The 10,670-nt window shown below is 47.1% G+C and overlaps 1 protein-coding gene across 1 annotated transcript in view; it reads left to right on the top strand.

The window, feature by feature from the left end:
* The window catches only part of LOC106812087 (transitional endoplasmic reticulum ATPase), a 20,526-nt gene that overhangs the window by 4,613 nt on the left and 5,243 nt on the right, over positions 1-10,670 (top strand). Inside the window, exons 6-15 of the mRNA XM_014815855.1 lie at positions 1,423-1,554; positions 3,785-3,887; positions 5,231-5,364; positions 6,151-6,286; positions 6,716-6,828; positions 7,523-7,687; positions 8,166-8,288; positions 8,929-9,013; positions 9,639-9,766; positions 10,078-10,191. Of these exons, the coding sequence (XP_014671341.1) occupies positions 1,423-1,554; positions 3,785-3,887; positions 5,231-5,364; positions 6,151-6,286; positions 6,716-6,828; positions 7,523-7,687; positions 8,166-8,288; positions 8,929-9,013; positions 9,639-9,766; positions 10,078-10,191 (1,233 nt within the window). The remainder of the gene's footprint in view (positions 1-1,422; positions 1,555-3,784; positions 3,888-5,230; positions 5,365-6,150; positions 6,287-6,715; positions 6,829-7,522; positions 7,688-8,165; positions 8,289-8,928; positions 9,014-9,638; positions 9,767-10,077; positions 10,192-10,670) is intronic.

Below are 10,670 nucleotides of genomic sequence, written 5' to 3'. Positions count from 1 at the left end.
CATGTATTAATTATCTTATCTTATTGTTTTTGTTATTATTACCTTAATTAACTATCTTAATTTTTACTCCATATAAAAGGCATTGTTAAGAGGCAAATGGTGTTAGGAACCGTGCTTTGAAGATGTTTGCCTTTGTGCCACTCCACCTTGGCGTCGTGCCTGATAAATTTCTGTTTAAGCCGAAGGCCTAATACCTGCCTTGCCCTAAAAAACGACCTGTGCGTTATATCCTCTGGTATTCATGTCATGTGCTTCACTCGTACGCTCGGTCTGTTTTTGTGGCTGGCACTGTCCATTTTGATATGTCAGCAGCTAGGTCTGTGCCATGTACACCTGTTGCTTACACATTCATAGCACCCTACTTTGACCACTCTTGTGCTGCTCAGTAAGCGACACGCACCTTAAATCAGCTCAAGTGGATGTCACTGTAGCCACTTGAGCATCAAGCAGGTGCCAGACAAACCTAGCAGTTCATAACTACCACACAGTCTTGTCACCCTAGACTTGTGGATTTAAGTGCTGCTGACAAAGTTCTGTTAGAAACATAGACTTATTCAGAAATGATTACTATCTAATAGTGATACGCATCCAGTGTTCGAAAACGTGCTACTATAATAACAATACAATAAACCCGTCACATACTTAGATATAACGCATGTAAATTTCACAGAATAATTGTAAAGATTATATATATATGTGTGTGTACGTGTGTCCCTGTGATGTATAACTAAGAGGGTACTGATTTTATGAGTAACAGTGATCCTTGGCAAAATTACTGCAACAGTTACAGAAGTCTCGATTATCTGGCCTTTCGTTGTTCGAGTTTCCTTTTTGTCCAAGATTGTCAATCTGCATGGTATATATGTGTACTGGACAGCATTGCATTTTCCCCAGTCTGGTGCTGCGTGTCTGTTAGTAACTATGTTTATTATGTACATTGTGATTACTACGAGGAAGTGAAGCACATGTGGGAAACATTCTTCATTCACAAATGTTTATTAAACAACTACTATTAAACAATAGTTCTGGAACTGAAGTAGTTATTATACTGTAGCATGATTATTAAGCCAGATTTCATAATTATACAGTAATTCCCTTTAATCTGCAATTTGTTTCATCCCACCCCATTTCCATGTTACCCGCCATCTTTCGTTATCCGACCACCAATAGATCTTATATAGTTAATCAACAATCACCTGCTCCTACAATCTCATTGCCACCAATATATAGTGGCTTTGTTGAAGCCTCTATGCTTGATACACACACGGCTGTGCTATGGGTAGTCTGAGCGTGCAGGTGTGATCGCCACTTTGTATATTAGCGAGTGACATAACATTAATGGCGGTGTGTGATACCGGGACGTGGTGGTGCCGCCACGCTCGATGCACGCGTCTGATTGTCTGTACGTTGTCTGGGTTTCAGGATGAGGAGGAAGCACTGGATGCCGTTGGTTACGACGACATCGGAGGCTGCAGGAAGCAGCTTGCCCAGATCAAGGAGATGGTAGAGCTGCCGCTTCGGCATCCGCAGCTGTTCAAAGCCATTGGCATCAAGGTGAGGAGCCATTTGTACATGTGCAGCTATTTTTATATGTCTACACGCCCATCACACTGTGGCCCATCGTGAAATTTCGTTTACCTAACTAAATTGTCTATGTTTCATATGTGTGAGAGCTGTGCCATTTATTGTAGTACGAGACGATGTGAACTATGGCTGACTGCTTGTATTATCAGATTTATTATTGAGGTTTGTTCATCGTATATACAGGCCATGAAATTAGCCAAAATGACCACTTGGTTGAAAGAAAAATACCCCAAAATATATCTATCTATCTATCTATCCATCCATCCATCCATTTATCTATCTATCTATCTATCTATTAATCTTCTCGCTATCTATTCTAGCTATCTATCTATCTATCGATATCTATTATCTGTAATATCTAGCTACTATCTAATCTATCTTCTTATCTATCTATCTATCTATCTAACTATTCGAAAATAGTCTTGCACACTCTGTGGGCATAAGTCAGTGCAAGTGATGTTGTTACGACAAGAATGGTAATGTAACATATTCATGTTATAGCTACACTGTCCCCAACACAATGTAAGGTGCATTGTACAGTAATGCGAGTCAGTGCAAAGTGAATCCCGTTTATTTAATGCTGCTGCAGGGGCCAATCTATTTTTTTATTTTTCCCTGTTTTTTTTCGGCTTAGATGACCTCGGAGGTCAAATCCAATGTGTCCATGACATTCAGCACCAAAATTTACCCTTACTGAACGTCTTTGACATTTCTAGAGTGCTCCGTATTGATATACATCAAGCATCGAGACATCGGCAAAAGGTTATACACCATAGATTAATTTGGGCATTATAACACGAATATATAAGAAAGTCAAGCAGCTGTTATCTACAGTAGGCGAAGTGGACCGATGAGATGGGTGGTTGAACCAGTGGCCGCTGGGGAAAAATGGCGCTTATTTCATGTTAGCGCTTTATATATATATCTAGCTCATATCTACCTGATGTAGGTACCAAGGCGCACCGCTTAGTTTACTTGAGTGTGTCTAATATTGATCACTTGAGCATCAAGCAGGTGCCAGACAAACCTAGCAGTTCATAACTACCACACAGTCTGTCACCCTAGACTTGTGGATTTAAGTGCTGCTGACACGAATGCAATATGTGGGAAAGATTTTTGCTTGAAGTTTTAGCTTGTGAAGTTGTTGTTTTTTCTTTGTATAGTGTGCGTCCTTGTAAATTCATGCCTAGATATTGCTTTTAGTATTCGTTGTGCTACCACTGTGTTCTAACTTCTGCAGATCAAGATATTGTGTTTTGTATTCTTTCTGCTACCACTGCTCTGCAGAGGACGTTATTAATATTTTTGTATCACGGGTGCAGTACAGGCATTAGTGCAGTGTGAACCCTACAGGTGGCATTGTCGGTGTCTGTGACGTTGCTCTAGTTATAGCGCTAACACAGAGATTGTACTGTTATCGAGTTCATTTCCGGGTCATGGATGGTGTGGCAGCGTGCGTGTCACGCTATCCTCTGTTGATGTGACAACATTAGTGGCGGTGGACACCTGCAGAGCTTGTTGTCAGTTTCTCTGTGCGTAGTGCGTAGTTGTAGCGGAGTGTTGTTTACTTGTTTACTTCCAGCCACCGAGAGGCATATTAATGTACGGGCCGCCAGGAACGGGGAAAACGCTGGTTTCACGTGTGGTAGCTAACGAGACTGGAGCGTTCTTCTTTCTCATCAATGCTTTGTCTTTGTTTCCCATGTTGCTCTATAGAGGGCGCCGGTGCTCACATCAGTGACCGCAGACTCTGTGTCTGCGTGGCAGCTTGTCCAGGGAGTGCCAACACCCAGATTCTTATGGGCCTGATGGGATTACCGGCGCCACCTATCTATGCGAGACATGGTGCCTGTCTGAGGGAGGGTAGGGACAATCCCTTCCCTACTCCCACCTTCAGGCAGTCATGTGGCTGGGCTGACTCCATTAACCATGAGAAATAGGACCGCAGCCTTGTACCCTCTGGTTGCAAGCATCGCCCGATGTGTGGCAGCATAGCACGGTAATTTACGAGGCGGCAATCGCAGCGAACGACGACGATGCTTCGTCTGTCTTCCGTCGTGGAGGCGAGACGTTTTAACGACGATGCGATTTGTTTGCGTGCGTGCTGCCGCCTGGCGGGGCAGCGTGCGCGAGACGGAGAAGGTCCGCGCCGTCCTGAAACGGTGAGCTCTGATAACCAGGGTACTGTTTTCATTTGCAGCCGCCACGGGGCATTCTACTCTTCGGTCCGCCTGGATCTGGTAAAACTCTGATCGCACGAGCGGTTGCCAACGAGACTGGTGCCTTCTTCTTCCTCATCAATGGTACGGCGAACGCTTGCCGGCAGCAGCTAGTGCCCGCGGTTTCTTGTGCTTGGATCCGACCAGGCTAGATTTAGTAGTAGTATTAGTAGCTGATGCCACTAGCTGTTGCTGTGACTAGATCGGTGGTGTTTGGAGTGGCGGATTAGTTGTGTTGACGTAGAGATAGGGGCGAGCGGAGTAGTGAGACGGTGCTGCCGTGGTGTGGCTTTCAGTGGAAGTTATTTGTTGTGGCCTGGTAGCATGAGATGCTAGGCAGCAGACCTGTGTAACAGATGTGAATTGGGTTAGTTAACGAAGCCACCCTCTCATACTAACCATCTTCACCCGATGATGTGCAGTGGCAGTTACTGTCATCGCTGCTGCACTGTTGTTGCACGTTCTAACATGCATGTTAGTCATAGTGCGTGTGCGTGTGTGTGCGTGTTTGCGGGTGTGCATGTGTGTGTGTGCGTGCGTGCGTGCGTGCGTGCGTGTGTGTGCATGTGCATGTCTGTGTGCTTGCGTGCGTGTGTGCGTACGTGTGTGTGTGTGTGCGTCTGTGCGTGTGCGTGCGTACATGCGTGCGTGTGCAAACCTCTGATGTAGCCAGCGCAGGGTTCAAGTGCCTGTGTCAGGTAGTAAGCGGAGGTATAGTAGAGTAGGCGCGCGGGGTCAATCGTTAGAGCCACAGTGGCGCCATCGGTTCCCATGCGTGCCACATAACTGTCGCCCTTAACAGCTGACACTAACTCATGCATTGATTATGCTGTTTAACACTGTATGGGGACTGTGTGTGTGTGCGTGTGCGTGTGCGTGTGCGTGTGCGTGTGCGTGTGCGTGTGCGTGTGTGTGTGTGCGTGCTAGCAGTGGTGGTATGTAACAATGTATATCGTACAAAGCTTAGGCCATCTAACAGTTGTAGGGGACTGTGTGCATGCGTGTGGCAGCAGTGCTGTTATGTAACGGTATTTGGTACATCACTTAAGCTGTCTAACACTGTGTAGAGACTGTGCGTACGAGCGTGGCAGCGATAGAATTATATGATGGTATTTGGTACAGTAGTGGGTGTAACGTGGCAGGGCGCTAATCAGGGTTCTCCAAGAGCACTTATAGCCTGGCGGCCCGCCAGGCTATCGTCGAGCCCCGCCATCCTAAAATGCACCCGCCACGCTAAATATCATGCTAAAAAAGCTCAGCTGCCATGCTAAAATTAGCTAAAAAAATGCTAAAACTAGGACCGTAAAGGCAGCCCCGCCATGCTATAATGAAAAAGCTTGGAGAACCCTGATAATCCGTGGCTATCATAGTCATGGCGTGGTCATGTCGCGTGTAGCTAACGCTGGTCACTGGTGACATATATGCAGGACCGGAGATCATGAGCAAGCTTGCTGGAGAGTCGGAGAGCAACCTGAGGAAGGCGTTTGAGGAAGCTGAGAAGAACTCGCCGGCCATCATCTTCATCGATGAGCTGGATGCGATCGCACCGAAGAGAGAGAAGGTGAGTCGCCATGGCAACGTCGGGTCTGTACCGATCATCGCCAAGAGAGTCGCCGAACGCACCACGCTGTGTCATGACACTAACCCCACGCCACATCACACCACATCATGACAACTAAGCCACGCACCGTACCGCACAGCATCGTGCCACGACGCGACACTAACCCAGGGTGCGAAATTAACGGGAGTCTGGAGGCAAATACTTCCTGATTTACTGTCGGACTCCCTGATTTACTGTCGGACTTACTCCCTGATTTGACATATGCAGGAGTCCGTGTGACTCCCTGAAAATTCTGCCATGCTAACTAGTTCGTTCCAGAGCACGGCCTCGCGGAATTACCGTATTTTTCAGCTAATGACCAAAGAAAATTTGGCAGACGTGCAACCGCATGAATCTTAAAAATAAGCACATGCGTTATTGTTAATATCTTTAATTTTGAACCTCAGACTGCGGACTCCTGCATTTTGCTGCGGACTCCCTCTTTTTGAGGGTAGTAAGGAGTTTGTTGGACTCCCGTGTTCAAAAGTTAATTTCTACCCCTGCTAACTGCACACCACATCACACCACATCATGATAACTAAGCCATGCACCGTACCGCACCGCACCACGCCATACAGTGCACCACACGACAAACACAGCAGACAGATCACGACACTGAACCACGCCAAACGTGCGCTCGAATAATCGCGGAAATGTTACGTAAAGTCTACGTGATCCAAAGCTGCAGATGTTGACGTCGCTCTCTCACTCGCACGGTCATGCTAATCGTCGTCGTTGTCGTTGCAGACGCACGGTGAGGTGGAGCGTCGCATCGTATCACAGCTGCTCACGCTCATGGACGGACTCAAGCAGCGCGCTCACGTCATCGTCATGGCGGCAACGAACCGACCCAACAGCATCGATCCCGCTCTCAGGAGGTTCGGTAAGCCACGTGAACCGTTGTCATGGCAACCGGTAGCTGTGGAATGTCTTCCGGATTGTCATGGCGACCGGTAGCAGTGGAATGTCTTTCAGATTGTCATGGCGACCGGTAGCAGTGGAATGTCTTCCGGATTGTCATGGCGACCGGTAGCAGTGGAATGTTTTCCGGGTCGTCGCGGCTACCGATAGCATTAGAACGTTTTCTCGGGTTGCTATGGCAACAAGTAGCAGAGGCGCTTTTTCCACATTTTCCTAGCAGCTGGTAGCAACAATGTATCTTCTGGATGCATGCGCGTATGACGCGTGTGAGAAGCTGGTTGTGTGGTGGGGCCAGGGTGGGGGGTGTGTTGTGTCTGGTAGGAGGGATGCTTCATTTGCTGATGTGTGTTAGTGTGTGTATGACTCTACTGTGTGTGTGTGTGTGTGGCAGGGCGCTTTGACAGGGAGGTTGACATTGGCATTCCTGACACGACGGGACGTCTGGAGATTCTCCGCATCCACACGAAGAACATGAAGCTGGCAGATGACGTCGATCTCGAGCGGGTGAGCGTGCCGCGTCGCCGTGGCAACCTGAATAGTTGCAGCTTCCGGTTTGGCACAGCGGTTACCACCCTTCGTATCAACCTCCTACGAGATTCGTTTCCGTCTCTTGTCTCCCACTCTCTGCCATCTGGTGACAACTGCAAGCAGTTATGTTCAGCTTGACGAAGACCACTAGATGTCTCAAAAACTCGTTCATGGGTTAATAATAATTACGTTGATTCATCGTAAAGTCAAGCTACGATATTTCACGGCTCATAGAGCACACGTTATTTCCTTTGAAAGATGTCTCCAAAAACTGCCTTGCATTAAAATACATATATACTTAAGGTAAGCCTTGCATCATATATGCTTAAGGTCGGTGTAACAAATATTATTTTACGTAATTTTTTTTAGCTACAACACGGTATATCAAATACCTCAGCAGAATAATGACCAGTATATTCTAACCAATACTGATAGTAAGAAAGGTTTATCAATTGCAGGGAATTTAATTGGTTAAAACAAGCTTGCAACCTTTTTATGGTAAGGATATACAGGTCTGGCAATGGTGATGCAGCCAAACTTATATTCAAATTGTCACCTAAATTTGGGTGCAATATTTACTCATCATATAAGCCACAAAGTATCATTATCTTAATACAGTATTGTCGTGAAATCAAAAGCAGCGGATTTTAGTTCTTTTTTTCGATCGTAGGTGGCAGCAGAGTCGCACGGACACGTGGGGGCCGATCTGGCGGCGCTGTGCAGTGAGGCGGCGTTGCAGCAGATCCGTGAAAAGATGGATCTCATTGATCTAGAGGACGACACTATTGATGCAGAGGTCCTCAACTCTCTAGCCGTCACCATGGAGAACTTCAGGGTAAGTCGCCAGCGCCGTTACGGCAGTAGCAGTAACTACACTCATAATTAAATCACGCTGCACACTGTAGTGTACTGCACTCTAATAATGCCTAAAGTACTGCACGGAACTAGTTCACTGTGTGCACGGCAATGTTGTGCAGCTCTAACGTATGCGTAATGTGATGTCGCAGCAAAATGAGGGCGTCCGCAATCTGAAGTTCAAAACTAAAGATATTAACAATAAGGCGTGTGCTTATTTTGAAGATTCATGCGGTTGCACGTCTGCGAAATTGTCTTTGGACATTTGCTGAAAAAATACGGCAATTCCGCGAGGCCGTGCTCTGGAACGAACCAGTTAGTATAGCAGAGTTTTCAGGGAGTCACACGGACTCCTGCCTATGTCAAATCAGGGAGTCCGACAGTAAATCGGGGGAGTATTTGACTCCGGACTCGCGTTAGTTCCGCACCATGTGACGGCGTGAGGTTTATGCTTGTAGTTTGCGATGAGTAAGAGTAGTCCGAGCGCACTGAGAGAGACGGTCGTCGAGGTGCCGAACGTGACGTGGGAGGACATCGGTGGACTGGCGAACGTGAAGAAGGAGCTACAGGAGCTCGTGCAGGTGAGGAAGACGCGGCTAGGTCGTCATGGCCGCGGTCGCGAAAACATGGTTGAATGGGTGGATGGGTGGGGAGGAGAGTGGGTGGTGGGTGGTCTGTGTGTGGGGAGAAAAGTGTGTGGGGAGGACAATGTATGATGGACTGTGTGTGGGCAGGGAAATGTGTGATGGATTAATTTGATAATAAAAACAGTTGGGCAACAAATGTATTTGACAGTAAAACCAATTGGACAACAAATGTGTTTGACAGTAAAACCAATTGGACAACAAATGTGTTTGACAGTAAAACCAATTGGACAACAAATGTATTTGACAGTAAAACCAATTGGACAACAAATGTGTTTGACAGTAAAACCAATTGGACAACAAATGTATTTGACAGTAAAACCAATTGAACAACAAATGTATTTGACAGTAAAACCAATTGGACAACAAATGTATTTGACAGTAAAACCAATTGAACAACAAATGTATTTGACAGTAAAAACCAATTGGATTGTGTAAAAACAAATGTATTGGAGAGTAAAACGATTGTGCATGATGTGAACTCGTGCCTCAGTTTCCCGCGCACGCTCGCGTACTTGTGTTCTGAGCGGTCGGTCGTGTTGGGTGTTATAACCGCATGCCTTGTGTGTGTCTGCAGTATCCCGTCGAACACCCGGAGAAGTTCCTCAAGTTTGGCATGACGCCGTCGCGCGGCGTGCTGTTCTACGGACCGCCAGGATGCGGTGAGTGCGACGCGCAGATGCGCCACGTGCCTGCGAGGGTGCTCTCTAATGTTGTTGGGGGTAGGGCAGGGTGTCTTCTGAGGGAAAATTAGACAAAGGAGGTAATGGCCAGTTTGGGGAAAAAAAACTGCATGATGGATTCAAATACAGGATCCGATGTATTGATATACTTATAGGTATATAGATACAGGATATACTCATCAGTAAATACAGGAACATTTTCACAACACTGCGATGTTAAATTTGACAACGGCGGTGCACCACTGTGCCTCCTATGTATAAGAAACCCTGGTAGAGTAGTGTGTCCATGGGGCCTGTCAGAAGTCCTGGAGCGGCGCCAACGTTAACGCTTTTGTCGAAGAAGGTTCATCGAGGCTACTGTCTTGTTATCGAGGTCGTCTGTGTGAGGCAAGGAGAAGGACGTAACTTGTCATTTATGGAAAGGGCAAGGAGGAATACTAGAGAGTCAGCCATGGCATGTAGAAGGTGCAAGCGCGTGCATTTGCTGGCAGTGCTATGGTAAAGATGGTCTATTGCTGAGCATTCTGAATTGTCTGTGTACACCGCTCCTACATGGTGCTGACGTATGTGTGTATGAGAGTGTGTGTGTTGTGTTGTGTTGCAGGTAAGACTCTGCTTGCAAAGGCCATCGCTAACGAGTGTCAGGCGAACTTCATCTCCATCAAGGGTCCGGAGCTACTCACGATGTGGTTCGGCGAATCTGAAGCCAACGTTAGAGACGTGTTCGACAAGGTCAGTCACATCTCTGTTAGAATGCACATCCTCCCCCTAGAATACATCGATCATCTCCACGCTGCTCTGATTAATTCCTTTAAATGAGATGGAAGGCGATTGAGGTTTCCATTTATTTTTTAGTTCAACTTGAAAGCGATATTTGCTAGTACTTGGCAATGAAGGAGATGGAATAAAATGTGAATTCGGACCGTTAACTGCGACTCGGGCGATGCCACGGTTAACGCTGTCGGCCGGGGACAGAGTGACGGGACTTCGTCACCGTGGTAACGATGAGTTCTTGCATCAGTGTCTCCTGCTTGTTGCTACAGGCACGTTCTGCTGCTCCCTGTGTTCTCTTCTTCGATGAGCTGGACTCGATAGCAAAGTCTCGCGGAGGCAACGTGGGAGATGGTGGTGGCGCTGCCGACAGAGTTATCAATCAGGTTTGTGCGAGCAATTGAGATAAAGGCTAAATGCACGATCATTCGAACACATGATCGAATACACGATTAGTGTATCGCATGGTTGAGTGTACTATCAATCTATCTCATTATTGAGTACTATCGTGTCTCACCATCTTGCCATGTCTCACACCATCTCGCCATGTCTCGCCATGTCTCACCACGTCTCACCCCATCTCACACCATCTCACACCATCTCGCCATGTCTCACCATGTCTCACCCCATCTCTCCACATCTCGCCATGTCTCACCATCTCGCCATGTCTCACCCCATCTCGCCCCATCTCACACAATCTCACACCATCTCACACCATCTCGCCATGTCTCATCCCATCTCGCCCCATCTCACCCCATCTCGCCCCATCTCACACCATCTCGCCATGTCTCATCCCATCTCACACCATCTCGCCATGTCTCACCCCATCTCGCCCCATCTCACACCATCTCGCCATGTCTCACCC

This window comes from Priapulus caudatus, unplaced genomic scaffold, assembly GCF_000485595.1.
Source record: "Priapulus caudatus unplaced genomic scaffold, Priapulus_caudatus-5.0.1 Scaffold607, whole genome shotgun sequence".
Lineage (NCBI taxonomy): Eukaryota > Metazoa > Priapulida > Priapulimorpha > Priapulimorphida > Priapulidae > Priapulus > Priapulus caudatus.
This window is presented reverse-complemented; position numbering and strand designations above follow the sequence as displayed.